This window comes from Heteronotia binoei, unplaced genomic scaffold, assembly GCF_032191835.1.
Source record: "Heteronotia binoei isolate CCM8104 ecotype False Entrance Well unplaced genomic scaffold, APGP_CSIRO_Hbin_v1 ptg000889l, whole genome shotgun sequence".
In the NCBI taxonomy this organism is placed as follows: domain Eukaryota; kingdom Metazoa; phylum Chordata; class Lepidosauria; order Squamata; family Gekkonidae; genus Heteronotia; species Heteronotia binoei.
The window spans coordinates 85,118-110,615 of NW_026800119.1; the positions used below are offsets into that span (position 1 = coordinate 85,118).

At 49.6% G+C, this 25,498-nt stretch overlaps 1 protein-coding gene across 1 annotated transcript in view; it reads right to left on the minus strand.

Annotated features, from left to right (window-relative positions):
- Positions 1-25,498, minus strand: part of C2CD3 (C2 domain containing 3 centriole elongation regulator) — a 123,998-nt gene that overhangs the window by 84,200 nt on the left and 14,300 nt on the right. The window contains exons 5-12 of the mRNA XM_060263796.1: positions 24,361-24,578; positions 18,430-18,562; positions 14,433-14,573; positions 12,464-12,602; positions 10,411-10,556; positions 4,807-5,034; positions 3,150-3,262; positions 2,240-2,358 (exon numbers count right to left, since the gene is read on the minus strand). Of these exons, the coding sequence (XP_060119779.1) occupies positions 2,240-2,358; positions 3,150-3,262; positions 4,807-5,034; positions 10,411-10,556; positions 12,464-12,602; positions 14,433-14,573; positions 18,430-18,562; positions 24,361-24,578 (1,237 nt within the window). The remainder of the gene's footprint in view (positions 1-2,239; positions 2,359-3,149; positions 3,263-4,806; positions 5,035-10,410; positions 10,557-12,463; positions 12,603-14,432; positions 14,574-18,429; positions 18,563-24,360; positions 24,579-25,498) is intronic.

Sequence of the window (25,498 nt, forward strand, 5' to 3'; positions counted from 1 at the left end):
CCAGTCCAACACTCTGTGTCACACAGTGGCCAAAAAAACCCAGGTGCAATCAGGAGGTCCATCAGTGGGGCCAGGACACTAGAAGCCCTCCCACTGTGCCCCCCGCAAAGTACCAAGAATGCAGAGCATCACTGCCCTAGACAGAAAGTTCCAACAATACGTTGTGGCTAATAGCCATGGACCTCTGCTCCAGATGTTGTTCCAATCCTGTTTTGAAGATGGCTAGGACTAAAACTGTAAGCGGGTCCAGATTTGTGGGGCAGGCTGAAGTCAGGGAGCAGGAATGAGCATGCAGGGAGGCCAAGACAGCTAAAAATGAGTAGACAAAGCCCCAGAAAGAGGAGGGGAGTGTCGTTGAGGGAAAGGAAGGAGGAGAAGGGAACCTGAAGGGGGACCTGATGAGTCAGGAAGGGTGTGGTCAGCAAAGGGGCTTGGGGCAGTGGGCCAGGCATAAGGCTTTTAGACACCACCCCTCTACACTACAGATGTGTTGGGAAAAGTCAGACTTTGCTCTGAATTTTAACTGCTGCTATTCCTCCAAAACTCTGGAGACAAAAGAGGTTAAGTACATCAGAAGAGCACTGCTGGATCAGCCCAGTGGTCCATCTAGTCCAGCATTTTGTCTCATCCAGCAGCCATCCAGTTCCTCTGGAGGGCCAACAACAGGGCAGAGAGGCCGAGGCCTTCCCCTGAGAAGAAGATCAGAAGAGCCCTGCTGGATCAGACCAGGGAGGGTCCACCTAGTCCAGCCTCCTGCCTCAAACAGTGGCCAACCAGCTCCTCTGGAGGGCCAATAACAGGGCAGAGAGGCCGAGGCCTTCCCCTGAGAAGAACCTCAGAAGAGCCCTGCTGGATCAGACCAGTGAGGGTCCATCTAGTCCAGCCTCCTGTCTCACACAGTGGCCAACCAGGTCCTCTGGAGGGCCAGCAACGTGGCAGAGAGGCTGAGGTCTTCCCCTGAGAGGAACCTCAGAAGAGCCCTGCTGGATCAGACCAGGGAGGGTCCATCTAGTCCAGCCTCCTGTCTCACACAGAGGCCAACCAGTTCCTCTGGAGGGCCAGCAACAGGGCAGAGAGGCCGAGGCCTTCCCCTGAGAAGAACATCAGAAGAGCCCTGCTGGATCAGACCAGTGAGGGTCCATCTAGTCCAGCTTTCTGTCTCACACAGGGGCCATCCAGTTCCTCTGCAGGGCCAACAACAGGGCAGAGAGGCCGAGGCCTTCCCCTGAGAAGAACCTCAGAAGAGCCCTGCTGGGTCAGACCAGGGAGGGTCCATTTAGTCCAGCCTCCTGCCTCACATAGTGGCCAACCAGGTCCTCTGGAGGGTCAGCAACAGGGCAGAGAGGCCGAGGCCTTCCCCTGAGAAGAACATCAGAAGAGCCCTGCTGGATCAGACCAGTGAGGGTCCATCTAGTCCAGCTTCCTGTCTCACACAGGGGCCATCCAGTTCCTCTGCAGGGCCAACAACAGGGTAGAGAGGCCGAGGCCTTCCCCTGAGAAGAACCTCAGAAGAGCCCTGCTGGGTCAGACCAGGGAGGGTCCATCTAGTCCAGCCTCCTGCCTCACATAGTGGCCAACCAGCTCCTCTGGAGGGTCAGCAACAGGGCAGAGAGGCCGAGGCCTTCCCCTGAGAAGAACATCAGAAGAGCCCTGCTGGATCAGACCAGTGAGGGTCCATCTAGTCCAGCTTCCTGTCTCACACAGGGGCCATCCAGTTCCTCTGGAGGGCCAACAACAGGGCAGAGAGGCCGAGGCCTTCCCCTGAGAAGAACCTCAGAAGAGCCCTGCTGGATCAGACCAGGGAGGGTCCATCTAGTCCAGCCTCCTGTCTCACATAGTGGCCAACCAGCTCCTCTGGAGGGCCAACAACAGGGCAGAGAGGCCGAGGCCTTCCCCTGAGAAGAACATCAGAAGAGCCCTGCTGGATCAGACCAGGGAGGGTCCATCTAGTCCAGCATCCTGTCTCACACAGTGGCCAGCCAGTTCCTCTGGAGGGCCAACAACAGGGCAGAGAGGCCGAGGCCTTCCCCTGAGAAGAACCTCAGAAGAGCCCTGCTGGATTAGACCAGGGAGGGTCCATCTAGTCCAGCAGGCTGCCTCTGGATGTGGAGGCTCCCTTTTAGTCGTTACCATCCCTCCTTGAGGTAGAGATCTCTCTCTCTTGCTTCAGTGCTGTGCCGGGTGCCACGGAACCCCATGGGCTGGCATCAGTCAATCTGTCTAAATGAGTAACAAGTACCTTCCTTTGGGCGCCTTTTTTCAAGTAGATATTAAACACAAGGTCCGAATTCCACCAGTGGGTGATCATCGTCCCGCCGAAGTGAACAGGGAACACGTAGCGCTGCTGAAATTTCACCACTGCAATGATAAGGAACGGGAGGCGGGTTTATTTGATTCCGTTTGTCTGCTCTTCTCTCTTAACGCGATTCAAGATGGAATAAAAAAAATAAGTGAATTAAAAACACAAAAACAACTTTCAAAAGCAAACGTCTTACTGGCACAATGGTCTGAACAGGGGTGTCAAAGATATAGCCTGGGGGCCGAATCAGGCCCCTGAGCAGCTGGCTGTCGTGTGCTTCCTTCTCCCTCTCTCTCGCTTCCTTCTGCACCGCAGCTTGCTTTGCGAGGCTTGCTCAATCGCGCAGGAGCTACAGAGCAAAGCTTTTCTCCATTGACTGAGGCTCCTCCCTTGGGGAGGAAAGGGGGGGAGGCAGATCTTGTCTTGCCAGGCTCTCTCAATTGCACAGCAGACTGACTGAGCCAAGTCTCTCTTCCTTCTATTGGCTGAGGCTCCTCCCCCTTTTGCCCCCCCCGGGGAAGGTAGGAAAGAGCCAGAGCTTCCTTTGCCCAGTTCCCTGGATCCCAAGGGAGAGATACAAAGAAAGCACCTTTAAGACCAATGAGCGCTAATGTTTTAAGCATGCTTTATTTTAATTTTTTTACAGCCTTAATTGTGTTTGTGTCCTTTATAAAGTTTACATCTCTGCTACCTAATCTTAAATATGCACACATGTGGCCCGACCTCACATGGTCTAGCCCGACAAGGTTTTATTTATGTCAGATCCGGCCTTCATAACAAATGAGTTCAACAAGTCTAAGATGTATTCCAGACTGATTAGTCACCTCTCCCTCCTCCCCCAGCATCTCACCTTCGTTGGAGATTTTGCTCGAAGCTACCCGAATGATTTCTGTTGTTACAGCGACCTGCCCTATTCCGTTCTTTGTGGCTTTCACTGGAAAGTGGTACTCGACAAAGAACGTCCTGGGAGCAGAAGGGGGAAAGAAGACGGAGCGCTTTGGCGACTGCCCACAAAGCCTGTGGATTTGTTTCCCTTGCAGCAGTACTTTCCCGCGGCCTAAGACACTTTCCGCTGACTCTCTTCCACCAGGGTGAAGTATGCCTTTATGGAACCCTAAATGGCCTGGGACCTTCATACCTTCTGGACTGCCTCTTCTGGCATGTTCCTCCCCACCTTCTCCAACTTTCCCTGGTCTACAAGGCATAGATCTCTTTGGGCAGCTGGCTCCACAGGACGGGGGCCACTATTGCCACAAGGCAGACAGTTTGTAGAATCGTTGAGTTGGAAGGGACCTCCAGGGTCATCTAGTCCGACCCCCTGCACGATGCAGGAAACTCACAAACGCCTCCCCCTAAATTCACAGGATCTTCATTGCTGTCAGGTGGCCATCTGGCCTCTGTTGAAAAACCTCCAAGGAAGGAGAATCATAGAGTTGGAAGGGACCTCCAGGGTCATCTAGTCCGACCCCCTGCACAAGGCAGGAAACTCACAAACACCTCCCCATAAATTCACAGGATCTTCATTGCTGTCAGGTGGCCATCTGGCCTCTGTTGAAAAACCTCCAAGGAAGGAGAATCATAGAGTTGGAAGGGACCTCCAGGGTCATCTAGTCCGACCCCCTGCACAAGGCAGGAAACTCACAAACACCTCCCCATAAATTCACAGCATCTTCATTGCTGTCAGGTGGCCATCTGGCCTCTGTTGAAAAACCTCCAAGGAAGGAGAATCATAGAGTTGGAAGGGACCTCCAGGGTCATCTAGTCCGACCCCCTGCACAAGGCAGGAAACTCACAAACACCTCCCCATAAATTCACAGCATCTTCATTGCTGTCAGGTGGCCATCTGGCCTCTGTTGAAAAACCTCCAAGGAAGGAGAATCATAGAGTTGGAAGGGACCTCCAGGGTCATCTAGTCCGACCCCCTGCACAAGGCAGGAAACTCACAAACACCTCCCCATAAATTCACAGGATCTTCATTGCTGTCAGGTGGCCATCTAGCCTCTGTTGAAAAACCTCCAAGGAAGGAGAATCATAGAGTTGGAAGGGACCTCCAGGGTCATCTAGTCCGACCCCCTGCACAAGGCAGGAAACTCACAAACACCTCCCCATAAATTCACAGGATCTTCATTGCTGTCAGGTGGCCATCTGGCCTCTGTTGAAAAACCTCCAAGGAAGGAGAATCATAGAGTTGGAAGGGACCTCCAGGGTCATCTAGCCCAACCCCCTGCACGATGCAGGAAACTCACAAACACCTCCCTCCTAAATTCACAGCAAATGAAGATCCTGTGAAATGCATTGTAAGCTGCCCTGAGTCTCCGATTCGGAGAGAAGGGCGGGGTATAAATCTGCAGCCTTCTTCTTTGTGAAGAAGAGAGCAGGGATTCATGAAAGTTCCTTCCCTGCCACAGCTGCCCATCTTAATTAATTAAAAGTAATCAGGCGACCACCCAGCACTGTCGCCAAGCCCTGGAGAGGGACGTACTTCAGATATCAGGGAGATCTCTTACCTTTTTTGAGCTGACGCCAGCTTGGGGGGTTTCCCCGCGGAGCTTTTTTTGCCGGGGGTGTTCTGAGAGCTGCCTTCCGGAGGGACCTTCAAGCTCTCGATCACCACGCGGGCTAAATGGATCCGACCCAGCACGGCCAACCTGTCGACGCTCAAGTTGATGGCGCACGTTTCTTCTCCCGCAGGTTCTGCAGACGGCTCGGGAAGGGAGAAAGGGCGCGCTGGAGAACTGCCAGGAAAAAGAATTCAGAGAAGGAGGGCTAACGTGGCAGGGGTGGAAAATGCCGTCAAGTTGCAACCAACCTTACGGTGAAATCACATGGTTTTCAAGGCAACAAATATTGACGATCCAAATACAATTGAAAGCAGAACTATTTTGATTAAATGTTTTACCAAGAGAATATCTGAAGGGAACAAGACATTCGACGTTACATATTATTACGGCTGCAATAATTTTATTAGCAAAAAACCTGGAAACTTTCTGAAATTCCAAGTCAACAAGAACGAATTGGGAAAATATTAGAAACGGCAGAACTGGATAAGCTTTTGTGACTTTTGAAGGAGAGACCATTGCAAGAAACAGAGAACCACTGGGATCCTTTTTATATGTGGTTAGACATGTTATGATAACTATGTGCTTTATTATATCTTAGTAGCACAAAACTTTTTTTGGAGAGCTCGATATTTTAAGATACGAACATGTTAACTGAAAGATAAACGACTATGTTAAGATTTACTCTTAAGAGGAAAAAAAATAACTTGGAATGCTTTTTATGGCTTCTATTTTATTGCAGATCTGAAACAGCGATACTTGACTTTGCTCCCGTTTTCCTTTTTCTTTTTTCAAAATTGAATAAAATGTATTTATAATGGAAAGGCAAGAGGTGAGCAGCAGAAGAAGATGATACTGGATTTCTATCCCGCCCTCCACTCCGAAGAGTCTCAGAGTGGCTCACAATCTCCTTTAACTTCCTCCCCTCAACAGACATCCTGTGAGGTGGGTGGGGCTGGAGAGGGCTCTCACAGCAGCTGCCCTGTCAAGGACACAGTCTCAGAGCGGCCTACAATCTCGTTTACCTTCCTCCCCCACAACAGACACCCTGTGAGGTAGATGAAGATATTGGATTTATATCCCGCCCTCCACTCCCAAGAGTCTCAGAGCGGCTCACAATCTCCTTTACCTTCCCCCCCTCAACACACACTCTGTGAGGTAGATGAAGATATTGGATTTATATCCCGCCCTCCACCCCGAAGAGTCTCAGAGCGGCTCACAATCTCCTTTACCTTCCTCCCCCACAACAGACACCCTGTGAGGTAGATGAAGATATTGGATTTATATCCCGCCCTCCACTCCGAAGAGTCTCAGAGCGGCTCACAATCTCCTTTCCCTTCCTCCCCCACAACAGACACCCTGTGAGGTGGGTGGGGCTGAGAGGGCTCTCACAGCAGCTGCCCGTTCAAGGACAACCTCTGCCAGAGCTATGGCTTACCCAAGGCCATTCCAGCAGCTGCAAGTGGAGGAGTGGGGAATCAAACCCGGGTCTCCCTTAACCACTACACCAGACTGGCTCTCCTTAAGCACACTTCATCAGAAGGGATTTGCCATGGCCTGCCTCTGCAGAACAGCTTCCTTGGGGCTCTCCTGTCCAAGGTCTAACCAAGGAAGACCCTACTTAGCTTCCGAGAGTTGATGAGATTCAACCTATTGCTATGAACCATATAAATAAGGACTAGGCACTGCAGCAGAATTTCTTTCGGGGTTGGTTCTCTTATGAAAACGGCCATAAGGGGCTCAAGCTATCCAGCACCCTCGAGCACTTAGGTTTTGAGAGAGCTACTAGAAAGTAGGTGAAAGGTAAAAGCTACCTGAGGGCCATCTTAGCCTTAAATAGATTGATTTGGCAGCATAAGTGTTGATGTTAAGACGCATGAGGGGAATCAGACAGAGTAAACGTTGGGAAATACGACTGAATTCAGAGGTATGGAGTGGCAATAATTGGAGTCGAGGCTGGAGCTTAGCAAAAGAAATAAAGTTTACTCGAAAAACGTCAGGAAAAGATACTTGGGATAAAAAGAAATGTAACGTAGCTCACCAGCTTGTCTAACTGGGGAGCCAGTTTGGTGTAGTGGTTAAGTGTGCGGACTCTTATCTGGGAGAACCGGGTTTGATTCCCCACTCCTCCACTTGCACCTGCTGGAATGGCCTTGGGTCAGCCATAGCTCTGGCAGAGGTTGTCCTTGAAAGGGCAGCTGCTGTGAGAGCCCTCTCCAGCCCCACCCACCTCACAGGGTGTCTATTGTGGGGGAAGAAGGGAAACAAGATTGTGAGCCACTCTGAGACTCTTCGGAGTTGAGGGCAGGATATAAATCCAATATCTTCATCTACCTCACAGGGTGTCTATTGTGGGGGAGGAAGGGAAAGGAGATTGTGAGCCGCTCTGAGACTCTTCAGAGTGGAGGGCGGGATATAAATCCAATATCTTCTTCTTCTTCTTCCTCCTCTTCTTCTAACTTTGCCTGATCTCTACACGGCTCCAGATTATAGCTCTTTGTCTTCCACAAAGCAGGAGTCAAGTGCCACCTTTAAGACCAACCAATCTTTATTTAGAACATACGCTTTCGTGCGCTCTCTAAGCACACTTCATCTGGCGAGGAATCCGGCACAGTGAGCAAAGCCATACATAGCTAAGCAGTCACCGTCATTGGCTCTTAAATCTGTACCATGTTGCATTCTGGGCCGCTGCCTACCAGCTCTGTATGGCTTTGCTCACTGTGCTGGATTCCTCGTCTGAGGAAGTGTGCTTAAGAGCACACGAAAGTTGACGTTCTAAATCAAAATTGGCTGGTCTTAAAGGTGACACTTGACTCCTGCTTTGTTCGACTGCTTCAGACCAACACGGCTGCCCGCTTGGATCTTTGTCTTCTAGTCCTTGTTCCCAGAAAGCATTTGGGACAGGAAGACAACGTGCTGTCTGACCAATGCAATGTTTGCATGTTTCCCGGCTTAGAAGAGTCAGTCCCTAATTGGGTTTAAGCTACAATACATCGTTTCCTCTTTCAGGTAAACAGTTAACTCTATAATGTCTGAAATGTACATAACTTGTATTCCAACAGTAAAGATAACTGGTCCATTGGTAGAGGGTAAATGGCCAGCTGTTGGTGTTAAAATAATTTTATTGCTAACATATGGTAATAAATCTATATCTTACATCTTTGAAAACTTCTTTTATCTCCTCCATATATTACTTTCTACCTACCCCTCCCCCTGTTACTTGACCCCCACCAGTGTTATTTACTTAAAAAGCAAATATTTAAAGGTACCCTTAACTATTAAAACAAAAATTTATATTCTTCTTCTTTTTAAAACTTAATCATTATCAAAAATTGTCCAGTGTCCTTTTATTTTCCACTCTTTTTCTACATATCTTCTAAACTTTTTCCACTCCGTCTTAAAAACTTCTAAATCATATTCTCTTAATATTCTTGTCAATTTGTCCATTTCACTCCATGTCATAACTTTTATAATCCAATCCCATTTCTCTGGTATTTTTTCTTGCTTCCACAACTGCGCATACGGGTGAATGGCCAGCTGTTGATGCAGCTGGTGGTTCTGGAATGTAGATGACGCATATAATCAGATAAGGTGAATCCAAGCAGGCAGCTGTGTTGGTCTGAAGCAGTGGAACAAAGCAGGAGTCAAGTTGCACCTTTAAGACCAACCAATTTTCATTCCCAAAGATTTCAGGTTTTCACGCCTGGTAACATCATTAGGGTTTGTAGAATCTTTCGGGCTCAAGTGCTGTGTTCTACTGTAGAAAGTTTTCCTTCCAGACATTTTGTTCTCAGCTGCGGAGAACATCCTCAGTGGCGTTGCAGCCGGAGCAGGCGCTCTGACCTTCTTGGCTTCAGGTCAGAGTGCCTGCTCCGGCTGCAATGCCACTGAGGATGTTCTCCGCAGCTGGGAACGAAACGTCTGGAAGGAAAACTTTATCCAGTAGAACACGGCACTTGAGCCCGAAAGATTCTACAAACCCTAATTTTCATTACGTTCTAAATAAAAGTTGGTTGGTCTTAAAGGTGACACTTGACTCCTGCTTTGTTCAGATAAGATAAAGGTAGTGATACCAGTTCCTGATCTGCGCTAGAGACAGGAGACTGTCTCTATGCTGGTCGTGCCAAAAAAACGGGACTTGGGACTTAACAGATTCTAACTGATAAAATGTAGCCTAATAGGGCGTAGTCCCTGTTGGGACTTAGACTTTTCACAGAACTCTGCTTTATGCTTAACTGTATAATTGTATTCTGAAATTGCGCTAATGTTATCTAATCGCTTTGCCTTTCTATCTATATTTTAAGCCTTCTGTCTAAAGCTAATGGCTGGGGAAGGCAATGGCAAACTACCCTGTAAAAAGACTGCCATGAAAACATTGCGAAAGCAACGTCACCCCAGAGTTGGAAACGACTGGTGCTTGCACAGGGAACCTTTCCTAAAGCTTGGAGTCTAATAAAGTTTACCTGTGTAGCCTGAAAACCTAATTTGTTCATATGTATGAGTTTCTGAAAACTACGGGTCGTTTGGGTTACTGAGGGTACAAGAGGTACAAAAATAAATCCCACAGGCAGCAGCTTGTAGAAAGAAGTGCGGAAGTCATGCTGACTTGACTTCCTTCGCTGCTGGTGGAGTCGCACTAAAATTCAATCTTTCTGCCATAAAGTAATCCAACAGATATACCAGGGGTGGCCAAGGGTAGCTCTCCAGATGTTTTTTGCCTACAACTCCCATCAGCCCCAGCCAGCATGGCCAACGGCTGGGGCTGATGGGAGTTGTAGGCAAAAAACATCTGAAGAGCTACTGTAGGCCACCCCTGAGATATATTATGTAACAGGATATACTATCGACCAGGGCTTTTTTTGAGCAGGAACGCAGCTCTGGCTGGCTTGGTCTCAGGGGGTGTGGCCTAATATGCACATGGGTTCCTGCAAGGCTCTTTCTACAAAAGGCCCTGTGTGAAACAATAGGGATGTGGGGTGTGTGGCCTAATATGCAAATGAGTTCCTGCTGGGCGTTTCCTACCAAAAAAACCCTGCTATCGAACCTTCACCTGAAAATCTACTCTTAAATAGAAGCATAGATCCTAAGCTAAACGAGCAAAAGTACCAAACTTCTTTTCTTTCTCGTTCGCGACGGCCTCTCTCTGTATACCAGCCCTGCTCTTCCCTGGAGGTCGCCATCCAAGGATTAACTCGGGCCAACCCTGCTTAACTTCACGTTTGGCAGGGCCCGCAGCATGATTTGTCGCTCTGGGGGGGACAGGTTTGTAAGCTGCCTTGAGTTCCATCAAGCTAACCCCACCCCACCCCTTTGCCTGGGCAGTCACAGCAGCTCTGTTCCCCCCCACCCCTTTCTTCTGTGCCCCTCTCGCAGGGAGACGGAGACCTCTCGACTGTCCCCCTCCCCAATTTGTTCAGAGTGGGGGTGAGCAAAGGGGACAGATCGGGAGCCCTCCGATGCAGGGGCCGTGCAGTTGGAAGCGGGGGGAGGAAGGAGTTTGAAAAAACGGGCCTGGCCCCCGCGGCCCCACTGTAGCAATGGGCTTGTCCATACCTGGCTTTCGTCTCCACGGCCTTCCCTTTCTGCCCTGGGGAGCTGGACTCCGATGCGTGACGTGACCTCTGGCGTTTGCTGGATTTTTCACAGGAACCAGGATCCTCCTCGTCGCTGAGGAAGTCGCTTAAGCTGCTATCGGACTTCTAAGGAGGGAGGGGGAGGAAGTGAGACGCTGTTTGATGGGGATCGGAGGAAGAGAGCTCCAGCTCATGAAAGAAGAAGGTGGTAATGGATTTATATCCTGCCCACCACTCCGAAGAGTCTCAAAGTGGCTCACAATTTCCTTTACCTTCCTCTCCCCCCACAACAGACACCCTGTGAGGTAGATGAAGATATTGGATTTATATCCCGCCCTCCACTCCGAAGAGTCTCAGAGCGGCTCACAAGCTTCTTTCCCTTCCTCCCCCCCACAACAGACACCCTGTGAGGTAGATGAAGATATTGGATTTATATCCCACCCTCCACTCAGAGCGGCTCACAATCTCCTTTACCTCCCCCCGCCCCAACAGACAGCCTGTGAAGTAGATGAAGATATTGGATTTATATCCTGCCCTCCACTCCGAAGAGTCTCAAAGCGGCACACAATCTCCTTTCCCTTCCTCCCCCACAACAGACACCCTGTGAGGTAGATGAAGATATGGGATTTATATCCCGCCCTCCACTCCGAAGAGTCTCAGAACGGCTCACAATCTCCTTTACCTCCCCCCCCGCCACAACAGACACCCTGTGAGGTAGATGAAGATATGGGATTTATATCCCGCCCTCCACTTCGAAGAGTCTCAGAACGGCTCACAATCTCTTTTACCTCCCCCCCCCGCCACAACAGACACCCTGTGAGGTAGATGAAGATATTGGATTTATATCCCGCCTCCACTCCGAAGACTCTCAGAGCAGCTCACAATCTCCTTTACCTTCCCCCCCTCAAAAGACACCCTGTGAGGTAGATGAAGATATTGGATTAATATCCCGCCCTCCACTCCGAAGAGTCTCAGAACGGCTCACAATCTCCTTTACCTTCCACCCCCCCCGCCACAACAGACACCCTGTGAGGTAGATGAAGATATTGGATTTATATCCTGCCCTCCACTCTGAAGAGTCTCAAAGCGGCACACAATCTCCTTTCCCTTCCTCCCCCACAACAGACCCTGTGAGATAGATGAAGATATTGGATTTACATCACGCCCTCCACTCCGAAGAATCTCACAGCGGCTCACAATCTCCTTTACCTTCCTCCCCCACAACAGACACCCTGTGAGGTAGATGAACATATTGGATTTATATCCCGCCCTCCACTCCAAAGAGTCTCAGAGCCGCTCACAATCTCCTTTACCTCCCCCCCCCCCACAGCAGACACCCTGTGAGGTAGATGAAGACATTGGATTTATATCCCACCCTCCACTCCAAAGAGTCTCAGAGTGGCTCACAATCTCCTTTCCCTTCCTCCCCCACAACAGACACCCTGTGAGGTAGATGAAGACATTGGATTTATATCCCGCCCTCCACTCCAAAGAGTCTCAGAGCGGCTCACAATCTCCTTTCCCTTCCTCCCCCACAACAGACACCCTGTGAGGTAGATGAAGACATTGGATTTATATCCCACCATCCACTCCGAAGAGTCTCACAGCAGCTCACAATCTCCTTTACCTCCTTTATCTTCATCTACCTCACAGGGTGTCTGTTGTGGGGGGAGGAAGGGAAAGGAGATTGTGAGCCGCTCTGAGACTCTTAGGAGTGGAGGGCGGGATATAAATCCAATATCCATCTACCTCACAGGGTGTCTGTTGGGGGGGAGGAAGGGAAAGGAGATTGTGAGCCGCTCTGAGACTCTTCGGAGTGGAGGGCGGGATATAAATCCAATATCTTCATCTACCTCACAGGGTGTCTGTTGTGGGGGAGGAAGGGAAAGGAGATTGTGAGCCGCTCTGAGACTCTTGAGATTCGGCGTGGAGGGCAGGATATAAATCCAATATCATCATCATCACCACTGATGCAGTGGAAACCCTGATCCTAAGAATCATGTCCTGAGGACGTCCACACCTCTGGCATTTACCTGAGCCGTGTAGAACAAGTTCTCTAAGAGGCTCTGGTCGTAGTGGGGATCGTTCAGTTCACTGCCATACACTTCGCTCCCGAGGGAGATCAATTCCAAAGGAGTGCCATCGGAAAGACCTACAGGAGGAATATCGGAGCTGTGGAGGAAAGCAAGGGGAAAAGTTAACATTTGCCTAGTGTACGTGTGCATATTCTCTCACTATAGAGTGGATTTTCTTCCACTCATAAGAACATAAGAGAAGTCATGTTGGATCAGGCCAATGGCCCCTCCACAGTGGCCAAAAAACCCAGGTGCCATCAGGAAGTCCACCAGTGGGGCCAGGACACTAGAAGCCCTCCCACTGTTGTCCCCCTCAAGTACCAAGAATACAGAGCATCCTTGCCCCAGACAGAAGAACATAAGAGAAGCCATGTTGGATCATGCCAGTGGCCCATCCAGTCCAACACTGTTCCACACAGTGGCTAAAAACCCCAGGTGCCATCAGGAGGTCCACCAGTGGGGCCAGGACATAGAAGCCCTCCCACTCTCCCCCTTCCCCAACAAGAATACAGAGCATCACTGCCCCAGACATAAGAACACAAGAGAAGTCTTGTTGGACCAGGCCAATGGCCCATCCAGTCCAACACTCTGTGTCACACAGTGATCAAAAATACCAGGTGCCATCAGGAGGTCCATCACTGGGAGGCCCTCCCACTGTTGTCCCCCCCCAAGTACCAAGAATACAGAGCATCACTCCCACAGACATAAGACTATAAGAGAAGCCCTGTTGGATCAGGCCAGTGGCCCATCCAGTCCAACACTCTGTGTCACACAGTGATCAAAAATACCAGGTGCCATCAGGAGGTCCATCACTGGGAGGCCCTCCCACTGTTGTCCCCCCCAAGTACCAAGTATACAGAGCATCATTCCCACAGACATAAGACTATAAGAGAAGCCCTGTTGGATCAGGCCAGTGGCCCATCCAGTCCAACACTCTGTGTCACACAGTGGTCAAAACCCAGGTACCATCAGGAGGTCCACCAGTAGGGCCAGGACACTAGAAACCCTCCCATTGAGCTCCCCTCCCAGCACCATGAAGACAGAGCATCACTGCCCCAGACATAAGAACATAAGAGAAGCCATTTGGATCAGCCCTGTGACCCATCCAGTCTCACACTCTGTGTCACACAGGGGCCAAGAAACCGAGGTGCCATCAGGAGGTCCACCAGTGGGGCCAGGACACTAGAAGTCCTCCCACTGTTGTCCCCCCCAAGCACCAAGAATACAGAGCATCACTGCCCCAGACAGAGAGTCCCCACAATACGCTGTGGCTAATAGCAACTGATTAATCTCTGCTCCATATGTTTATCCAATCTGTTACAGAATCATGCACATAATGGCCCTGTATAAATCGATGGTGCGGCCTCATTTGGATTCCTGTGTACAATTCTGGTCACCGCACCTCTGGTCACCGCACCTCAAAAAAGATATTATAGCTGTTCAAAAAGTCCAGAAAAGGGCAACTAGAATGATTCAAGGGTTGGAACACTTTCCCTATGAAGAAAGGTTAAAACACTTGGGCCTCTTTAGCTTGGAGAAACGTCGACTGCGGGGTGACATGAGAGAGGTTTACAAGATTATGCCTGGGATAGAGAAGATAGAGAAAGAAGGATTTTTCTCCCTTTCTCTCAATACAAGAACTCGTGGGCATTCAATGAAATTGCTGAGCAGTCGGGTTAGAACGGATACAAGGAAGTCCTTCTTCACCCAAAGGGCGATTAACACATGGAATTCACTGACACAGGAGGTGGTGGTGGCTACAAGCATAGCCAGCTTCAAGAGGGGACTGGATAAATATATGCAGCAGAGGTCCATCAGTGGCTCTTAGCCACAGCGTATTGTTGGAACTCTCTGTCTGGGGCACGGATGCTCTGTATCTAACATGGTTTTTCTTATGTGTTGGAACGGCAGATGTTTAACAGCTTACCTGCCTAACAGGAGCTGGATTGCTTGGTTTTCAGCTTGCAAGTCAAATTCGGCGTTGTCAGTCAGCGGCTGAAGAGGATCTTCACCAGAAGACAAGTGGACAAACCCCAGGTTTCTCAGATTCCTGGAGGAGACATCCCAGCTATGATAAACGGGGGAAGAAAGACTGAAATCAGAGAACCAAGCGCAATTGTGATGGCTTCACGTTTTGGCATTTAAATGAGAAAGAGGCTATTGCTGAGCTATGCCCTCAGATCTTTTAAAAAATTCAGATGATGGGCTTGCAGGGTGGGTCAAGAATCAGAAGACTGGTACAATAGAAGAGATTCATAGGAGGGGCTGTGGCTCAGTGGTAGAGCATCTACTTGGCATGCAGAAGGTCCCAGGTTCAGTCCCCGGCATCTCCAAGACCAGGCTGTACTCTGTTACTCTGTTCCTCAGAACTACCTTATATATTAAACTGAGAGACAGAGTAACTGACCTTAGGTCACCCAGAGAGCCAGTTTGGTGTAGTGGTTAAGTGCGCGGACTCCTCTCTGGGAGGACCGGGTTTGATTCCCCCACTCCTCCACTTGCAGCTTCTGGAATGGCCTTGGGTTAGCCATGGCTCTCGCAGAGCAGTTTCTCCCAAGAACAGTTTCCGTCAGAGCTCTCTCAGCCCAACCTACCCCACAGAATGGGGAGGGGAAGGGAAAGGAAATTGAAAGCTGCTCTGAGACTCCTTTGGCTAGGGAAGGGCGGGGTATAAATCCAATCTCCTCCTTCCGCTTCGTCCTCCTCAGACCCTGGAGAGCCACTGCCAGTCTGTACAGAGAATGGGAACTGTGACGGAACCGGCCCGATTCTGCCTTCAGACCCGGTCCCATCAACTCCCTATTGAGTCGCCAACTCCTGGAGGGAGCTATTTCTCCTCTGGCCACTTGGGCTTGCTGCCACCACCTGCTCAGTCTAGGGGTTCAGATTGAGAGGAACAGGACTCCCAATCCCCCTCTCCAGCTCTGAGGCCAGGCCTCAAGGTCCTCTGCCACCCTGTTCTTGGGTATCACAGAGACCACAGCACTTCTTCGGGGAACCCCTGGAGGATTGGCACCTTATCCAACTGCATGCCTTCCCCCTTCCCTGGGGCCCCCTTCTTAAAGCAGCGTGGTCTAAGGCGGTTGGGGATCTATGTGGTACAGAGTTTGACTGCCAGCATTCAAAACAGTAAAAATATTTAATTAAAAGAGAAAAAGAAAAGAAAAGAAGAACAAAACAAAAACAGTTGCATGTAAAAGGTTAACACAGCACAGCACCCGCACAGCAAACAGCATGACAAAGAAAAGGTGGTTATAAACGCATCGTATTGTCCCTGGTCTAAACTTGCCCTGCCTTGAGGGTGACTTACTTGGTCTGACTGCCTGGGGCCTCCTTTTCCTGAGTAGGCCTATATTACAGTCAGGAGCCCCCATGCTCCCAACCTCCTCCTTTGAGCGCCAGTTGAGGACTGCTTCTCTTCCTGCCTAACTCACATACCAAGAACAAAAGAACTTCCTGCCGCTCTAGGAGGCTTTCCCCCTAGAGTTGTTGGTTTGGCTCTGGAAGGGAGGAGGGAATGAAAGAAGGGCTAGGCCCCAAAGCCTGCTTAGCAGTTTCATGTTCCCTCCCAACTAAGATGCCGTTTCTCCACAGTAACTTTGATGGATCGATGGTCTGATTCAGTATAAGGCAGCTTTATGTCTTTGTGTTCACTAACTGGCTTATTTTGCCACCTTGGAGTTTCCCAACGAAATTCACACGACAGCCTGGGCTGTCTCTATGCAGCTGGCTTTTGATTTTGGTCACCTAAATAAGAACTCTGGAAATACATTCTCTATAAGGAAATGCGATTGCAGAGTGCTGTAATAACTGGAGGACCCCCCCCCTGGCAAAACAATCTCTGCCTTCATTTCATATGTGTAAGTGTGTACATACATACACAAAGGATTTGACTCCCATTCTGTGAATGTGTGCGTACACACTAACCTCTTCCATCTTACTGATGTTTGATGCAGATCTATTTTATAGCTTGCATATAAAATGATATAAGAAGAAGATGATATTGGATTTATATCCCACCCTCCACTCCGAAGAGTCTCAGAGCGGCTCCCAATCTCCTTTACCTTCCCCCCCCCCCCCACAACAGACACCCTGTGAGGTAGATGAAGATATTGGATTTATATCCCACCCTCCACTCCGAAGAGTCTCAGAGCGGCTCACAATCTCCTTTACCTCCCCCCCCCACAACAGACACCCTGTGAGGTAGATGAAGATATTGGATTTATATCCTGTCCTCCACTCCGAAGAGTCTCAGAGCACCTCACAATCTCCTTTACCTTCCTCCCCCCACAACAGACACCCTGTGAGGTAGATGAAGATATTGGATTTATATCCCACCCTCCACTCCGAAGAGTCTCAGAGCGGCTCACAATCTCCTTTACCTCCCCTCCCCCACAACAGACACCCTGTGAGGTAGATGAAGATATCAGATTTATATCCTGCCCTCCACTCCAAAGAGTCTCAGAGCACCTCACAATCTCCTTTACCTTCCTCCCCCCACAACAGACACCCTGGGAGGTGGATGAAGATATTGGATTTATATCCCGCCCTCCACTCTGAAGAGTCTCAGAGTGGCTCACAATCTCCTTTCCCTTCCTCCCCCACAACAGACACCCTGTGAGGCGGGTGGGGCTGAGAGGGCTCTCACAGCAGCTGCCCTTTCAAGGACAGAGTCTCAGAGCAGCCTACAATCTCCTTTCCCTTCCTCCCCCACAACAAACACCCTGTGAGGTGGGTGGGGCTGGAGAGGGCTCCCACAGCAGCTGCTCTTTCAAGGACAACCTCTGCCAGAGCTATGGCTGACCCAAGGCCATGCTAGCAGGGGCAAGCGGAGGAGGAGGAGAAGAACTGCAGACTTATACCCCACCCTTCTCTCTGAATCAGAGACTCAGAGCGGCTCACAATCTCCTGTACCTTCTCCCCCCACAACAGACATCCTGTGACATGGGTGGGGCTGAGAGGGCTCTCCCAGCAGCTGCCCTTTCAAGGACAACCTCTGCCAGAGCTATGGCTGACCCAAGGCCATTCCAGCAGCTGTAAGTGGAGGAGTGGGGAATCAAACCCGGTTCTCCCAGATAAGAGAGCTATGGCTGACCCAAGGCCGTTCCAGCAGCTGCAAGTGGAGGACGGTCAGACCTGGTTCCCGCAGATAAGAGAGCTATGACTGACCCAAGGCCATTCCAGCAGGTGCAAGTGGAGGAGGGGGGATTCAAACCTGGTTCTCCCAGATAAAAGAGCTATGACTGACCGAAGGCCATTCCAGCAGGTGCAAGTGGAGGAGTGGGGAATCAAACCTGGTTCTCCCAGATAAAAGAGCTCTGGCTGACCCAAGGCCATTCCAGCAGCTGCAAGTGGAGGAGTGGGGAATCAAACCCGGTTCTCCCAGAGAAGAGAGCTCTGGCTGACCCAAGGCCATTCCAGCAGCTGCAAGTGAAGGAGGGGGGAATCAAACCCGGTTCTCCCAGATCAGAGAGCTCTGGCTGACCCAAGGCCATTCCAGCAGATGCAAGTGGAGGAGTGGGGAATCAAACCTGGTTCTCCTAGATAAGAGTCGGCACACTTCACCACTACACCAAACTGGCTCTCCTAGGTGGCGAAGAGTTCACCAAGGTGGCTGCGAGTTCAAAACACACTTGACAGAAACCAGATTTAAAACCATTAAAATCAACCCCCCTTTCCTTTCTTCCCATTCTTATTAGTGCCCCCGGAGACTATCACGGGAATGTAGCGGGGGGTCTGCAGGAGGAACCGCAGGAGGACATAATTACTGAAGAGTCACCTGACGGTCAAGAGCAGCTGTTCACATGCCCATGCAATTCTTTGACTTGAGTGACCTCACTCCGTTCACATTTCTTGGGGTTCCAGGCACTGACCACCACAAAATTCACGCCGTGACTATTAACCATCTACCCACCCAGACTCACATTTCTGCCGCTGGGGGGTCGTCTCGCTTTACGGAAGGATGAGTTGCATACAATTCTAAGCCAGCGTCGGGAGTGGATTTCATAGCGGAGGCGACCATGGCGTTCCGAAGCTTGTTGCCTTGATCCAAGATGGCTTGAAGAAAAGAAGGCAAGAGTTAAGCCTCGGAATTTCTCCCAACGCAAACGAACGAATGCACAGAAGGTTTGCCCAAACGTTCCCAGAGGCAAAATCAGATGGGTAGCCGCGTTCGTCTGAAGCAATGTTACCACGCCGGAGTCCAACAGCACCTTTAAGACCAACGAAGTTTTATTGAGGCTGTGAGGTTTTGTGTGCAGGCCTGGAGAGCTGGAAGCAGGGGAAAGGCCCTTACCCAGGGGGGAGGGGGTAAGTGTAGTATTAGAGTAGGGACTGTAGAGATAGACGCGTTAGGGCTTTTGTTTATTTTCGTGCCTGCATACGAAAACTCACAGCCTGAATAAAACTTTAGAACAAAGCAGGAGTCAAGTGGCACCTTTGAGACCAACAAAGTTTTATTCCGAATGAAAGCTTTCGTGTGCTAGGAGCGCACTTCATCGGACAATAGGATGCAATTGTCTCGATGGAGTGTGCTGTTGTACTCTAACTTGGTAACACTCTCAGAGGCAAGTCAAAAGGGTAAAGGTGGCCTCCTGTGCAAGCACCAGTAATTTCCGACTCTGGGGTGACGTCGTTTCACGACATTTTCACGGCAGACTTTTGGTGCTCAATTTTACTGGCCTCGGAAGGACGGAAGGCTGAGCCAACCTGGAGCCGGCTACCTGAACCCAGCTTCCGCTGGGATCGAACTCAGGTCGTGCACCACGGGGCAGTCGCTCTTCTGTTATTTCTAGAAGCGGGACAGCTTGTGGTTTTCACAGTCCAATTTAGGAGACTGAGTAGGGTCGCCAATCCCCAGATGGGGGCAGGGGATTCCCCGGTTTGGAGGCCCTCCCCCTGCTTCAGGGTCATCAGAAAGCGTGGGGAGGGGAGGGAAATGTCTGCTGGGAACTCTGTTATTCCCTATGGAGATTTATTCCCATAGAAAATAATGGAGAATTGATCTCTGGGTATCTGGGGCTCTGGGGGGGGCTGTTTTTTGAGGTAGAGGCACCAAATTTTCAGTACAGCATCTAGTGCCTCTCCCCAAAATACCCCCCAAGTTTCAAAACGATTGGACCAGGGGGTCCAATTCTATGAGCCCCAAAAGAAGGTGCCCCTATCCTTCATGATTCCCTATGGAAGGAAGGCATTGAAAAAGTGTGCCGTCCCTTTAAACGTGATGGCCAGAACTCCCTTTGGAGTTCAGTGATGCTTGTCACACCCTGGCTCCACCCCCAAAGTCTCCTGGCTCCACCCCCAAAGTCCCCAGATATTTCTAGAATTGGACTTGGCAACCCTAAGACTGAGGCTGGGAAAGGCAGCCGTGAGAAGGCGCTAGAAAAGACCCTTCAGTGTAAGGATGCGTCGCTGGCGACCGAGGTCGAGATACTTCATCCCGCACTGTTCCCTGTTCCTAAGTATGGGTGTGGAAGTCGGGCAATGAAGAAAGCTGACAGCAAGACAGCTGATGTCTTTTGTCACGATCCTGGGCCTAGCGAGGCCTGCAGGCCCCAGGGAAGCCTGCTTAGGAGTTACTGGGAAAAGCTTACATCTCCCAGAATCCCCTCTGTCCCTCTGATTGGGTAGCGAGGGTTCTGGAGGGAAACAGGCCCAGAGAGGGGTGGGGCCTGGGAAGAGAATATAAAGGCCAAGCCCAGGAAGTGGGGGTTCTTTCCCTGGAAGGCTGAGCCCGAGGCAGGCTGTTGCCTGGAGAGCTGGCAGCAGGGAAAAGGCCCTTACCCAATGGGGGGGGGGTCGCCTGGAGAGCTGGCAGCAGGGAAAAGGTCCTTACCCAATGGGGGGGGGGCGCCTGGAGAGCTGGCAGCAGGGAAAAGGCCCTTACCCAATGGGGGGGGTCGCCTGGAGAGCTGGAAGCAGGGGAAAGGCCCTTACCCAAGGGGGGGGCGCCTGGAGAGCTGGTAGCAGGGGAAAGGCCCTTACCCAAGGAGGGGGTTGCCTGGAGATCTGGAAGCAGGGGAAAGGCCCTTACCCAAGGGGGAGGTCGCCTGGAGAGCTGGAAGCAGGGGAAAGGCTCTTACCCAAGGAGGGGGTTGCCTGGAGATCTGGAAGCAGGGGAAAGGCCCTTACCCAAGGGGGGGGGGGTTGCCTGGACAGCTAGAAGCAGGGGAAAGGCCCTTACCCAAGGATGGGGTTGCCTGGAGACCTGGAAGCAGGGGAAAGGCCCTTACCCAAGGGGGCGTAAGTGTAGTACATAAGAATATAAGAGAAGCCATGTTAGATCAGACAAATGGCCCATCCAGTCCAACACTGTGTCACACAGTGGCAAAATTTTTATATATATATATACACACACACACACTGTGGCTAATAGCCACTGATAGACCTCTGCTCCATATTTTTATCTAAACCCCTCTTGAAGGGGTTATGCTTGTGGCCGCCGCCACCACCTCCTGTGGCAGTGAATTCCACATATTAATCACCCTGTGGGTGAAGAAGTACTTCCTTTTATCCGTTTTAACCTGTCTGCTCAGCAATTTCATCGAATGCCCACAAGTTCTTGCATTGTGAGAAAGGGAGAAAAGTACTTCTTTCTTTTCTTTCTCCATCCCATGCATTATCTTGTAAACCTCTATCATGTCACCCCACAGTCGACGTTTCTCCAATCTAAAGAGTCCCAAGTGTTTCAACCTTTCTTCATGGGGAAAGTGTTCCAGCCCTTTAATCATTCTAGTTGCCCTTTTCTGGACTTTCTTCAATGCTATAATATTCTTTTTGAGGTGCGGTGACCAGAACTGCACACAGTACTCCAAATGAGACCGCACCATTGATTTATACAGGGGCATTATGATACTGGCTGATTTGTTTTCAATTCCCTTCCTAATAATTCCCAGCATGGCGATTGCCTTTTTTATTGCAAACGCACACTGTCTTGACATTTTCAGTGAGTTATCTACCACGATCCCAAGATCTCTCTCTTGGTCAGTCTCTGCCAGTTCACATCCCATCAACTTGTATTTGTAGCTGGGATTCTTGGCCCTAATGTGCATTACTTTGCACTTGGCCACATTTAACTGCATCTGCCATGTTGATGCCCACTCACCCAGCCTCAACAGATCCCTTTGGAGTTCCTCACAATCCTCTCTGGTTCTCACCACCCTGAACAATTTAGTGTCATCCGCAAACTTGGCCACTTCACTGCTCACTCCCAACTCTAAATCATTTATGAACAAGTTAAAGAGCATGGGACCCAGTACCGAGCCCTGCGGCACCCCACTGCTTACCGTCCTCCACTGCGAAGACTGCCCATTTATACTCACGCTCTGCTTCCTATTACTCAGCCAGTTTTTGATCCACAAAAGGACCTGTCCTTTTACTCCATGACTCTCAAGCTTTCTAAGGAGCCTTTGATGAGGAACTTTATCAAAAACTTTATCACAAGAGGACCTGTCCTTTTACTCCATGACTCTCAAGCTTTCTAAGGATCCTTTGATGAGGAACTTTATCAAAAGCTTTATCACAAGAGGACCTGTCCTTTTACTCCATGACTCTCAAGCTTTCTAAGGAGCCTTTGATGAAGAACTTTATCAAAAGCTTTATCACAAGAGGACCTGTCCTTTTACTCCATGACTCTCAAGCTTTCTAAGGAGCCTTTGATGAGGAACTTTATCAAAAGCTTTCTGGAAGTCAACAACATCTATCGGGTCTCCTTTGTCCACATGTTTGTTCATCCCCTCAAAGAAATGTAACAGGTTAGTGAGGCAAGATCTTCCCTTTCAGAACCCATGCTGAGTCTTCCTCAATAACCCGTGTTCATCAATGTGCCTACTCATTCTGTCCTTGATAATGCTTTCTACCAATTTTCCCGGTATTGAAGTCAGACTGACTGGCCTGTAATTTCCCGGATCTCCTCTGGAACCCTTTTTAAAGATGGGGGTGACATTTGCTACCTTCTAGTCCTCAGGAGTATTAGAGTAGAGACTGTAGAGATAGACGCCTTAGGGCATTTGTTTATTTTCCCTTCACCCTTTTACTGGTTCATGCACCTTGTTAATTTATATTGCACTAAAATGAACCTTTTTGTTGTTGTTCACTCTGCCTGGTCCTCACGCCTCTTATTTGGCCTAAGCTACGGGAGGCCTGAAGGGCTTGGGAGGAGACTCTGGGCCTTCTCAACCCAGAGTGGTGGCAGCACCTGGGAAGACCCCCAAGTCGTGACACCTTTAAAAAGTGGTGCTGGAGGAGACTTTTATGGATACTGTGGACCACCACAAAAATAAATCAGTGGGTTCTAGGTCAAATCAAGCCTGAACTCTCCCTAGAAGCCAAATGACCAAATTGAGACTATTGCACTTTGGTCAAATTATAAGAAGACCAGACTCCCTGGAAAAGACAGCGATGCTAGGAAAAGTGGAACCCCACAGGAGATAGATTGTCTCAGTCAAGGAAGCTGCCGTCTGTTGTTTGGAAGACCCAAGCAAGACTGTTAACAAAAGGATATTCAGGCGGTCATTAACTCATATTTTCACTATATTTTCCCGTATTCCTTTTTTCCTATGGCAAACTAGAATGACGCTTACATGTTAAAAAGTAAATTAGGCGGACAAGAACATCGCTATCCAATGTATTTCTCTTTTAGCTGTATCGACACGCTCGAACAGGGACTTCGGTTGCCCATCCCGTTACATATATTGAACCCATCTCCCATTGCCATTGACAGACAGTCTCACATTTTGATATACTACTGTTTTGTTGCTTTTGCGTGCTCACACTACTCATACCAAAGGTTTGCTCAGTTTGTTAATTTGACTGCATGCAGCTGTTTTGTTGCTTTCGCAGGCTCATGCTACTCAGACCAAAGGTTTGCTCAGTTTGTTAATTTTACTATTCTGTCCTTGTACCGTTTTACCTTCTAAACGACTGCCTACCAGATAATTTTACTGCACTGTCATTGGTTCTTCAATCTGTACCATGTTGCATTCTGGGCCACTGCCTACCAGCTCTGTATGGCTCTGCTCAGCTATTCAGGGCTCAGCTATGCATGGTACAAGGACAGAATAGTAAAATTAACAAATTGAGCAAACCTTTGGTCTGAGTAGCATGAGCCTGCGAAAGCAACAAACGCTTGGGGCTCTTTAGCTTGGAGAAACGTCGACTGCGGGATGACATGATAGAGGTTTACAAGATTATGCATGGGATGGAGAAAGTAGAGAAAGAAGTCCTTTTCTCCCTTTCTCACAAGACAAGAACTCGTGGGCATTCGATGAAATTGCTGGGCAGACAGGTTAAAACGGATAAAAGGAAGTACTTCTTCACCCAAAGGGTGATTAACACGTGGAATTCACTGCCACGGGAGGTGGTGGTGGCCACAAGCATGGCCACCTTCAAGAGGGGGTTAGATAAAAATATGGAGCAGAGGTCCATCAGTGGCTATTAGCCACAGTGTGTGTGTGAATATATATATATATATATATAAAAAAAATTTTTGGCCACTGTGCGACACAGAGTGTAGGACTGAATGGGCCACTGGCCTGATCCAACAGGGCTTCTCTTATGTTCTTATGTGACACAGAGTGTTGGACTGGATGGGCCATTGGCCTGATCTAACAGGGCTTCTCTTATGTTCTTATGCTCACTGTGCCGGATTCCTCGTCTGACGAAGTGCGCTCAGAGAGCACACAAAAGCTGACGTTCTCAATAAAACTTGGTCGGTCTTAAAGGTGGCACTTGACTCCTGCTTTGTTCAACTGCTTCAGACCAACACGGCTGCCCGCTTGGATCTATCTTCATAGAGCCACCGCAAGTGGGAAGTGAACTGATGGCATGCGCACTCACACACCTGCAAATCTACACACCTGAAAGGAGGTCCTTTGAGGCAGGGTTGTTCCAAGGAAGTACGCGGACAGGATCTGAGCTTCCCCCGCCTCGTCTAACTTGGGCCTCGTGATCAGAGCTGGTGGGAAGTAAGACTTGGTGCTTTGGAGCGGTCACGTTTAAGGGATCCTCCTGCCCTGGAACGAAGGCTTCTCTGATGTGCGCACTGTTCTCCGGGAAGTACAAGTAATCCTTCCCCCTGTTGCAAAACACATAAACCAGCAGCACGTAAAACTTCAGGCAGATTTTGACAGTGTGTCCTAACATAAGAACTTAAGAGAAGCCATGTTGGATCAGGCCAATGGCCCATCCAGTCCAACACTCTGTATCACACAGTGGCCAATAATTTATATATATATATGTGTATATATATATATATATATATATATACACACACACACACACACACACACATACACACACATATATATACACTGTTGCAAATAGCCACTGATGGACCTCTGCTCCATATTTTTATCTAACCCCCTCGAAGCTGGCTATGCCTGTAGCCACCACCACCTCCTGTGGCAGTGAATTCCACATGTTAATCACCCTTTGGGTGAAGAAGTACTTCCTTTTATCTGTTCTAACCCGACTGCTCAGCAATTTCATTGAATGCCCATGAGCTCTTGTATTGTGAGAAAGGGAGAAAAGTCCTTCTCCCGCCTTCTCTGTCCCATGGATAACCTTGTAAACCTCTCTCACGTCACCCCTCAGTTGTCGTTTCCCCAAGCGAAAGAGCCCCAAGCGCTTTAACCTAGGGAAAGTGTCCACTGGTGCGCCTACAAATTCTATCTTTAATAACAGGTTCCACCCGTTTACGACGTTACGACTGCCTGCAATTTCCCAGATCTCCTCTGGAACCTTTTTTTAAAAGATGGGGGTTATGTTGGATACCTCCCGGCAATGGGGAATGAGGGGCCCTCCCCTCTTCAGGAAGCCCATCCTATGATGGAAGAGGCCCAGGCTCTGGCCTCCCCGGTGGGACAGACGACAGATGGGCTTCCGGAGGACTGTAGCTGGCACCCAGGGGCTTATGGAAGGAGATGGCCCATCAAACTGCTCTCTGAGCATGTGCCCTTGAACAAGAATGAGGAAGCAATCCTGTCGACTTAGGGG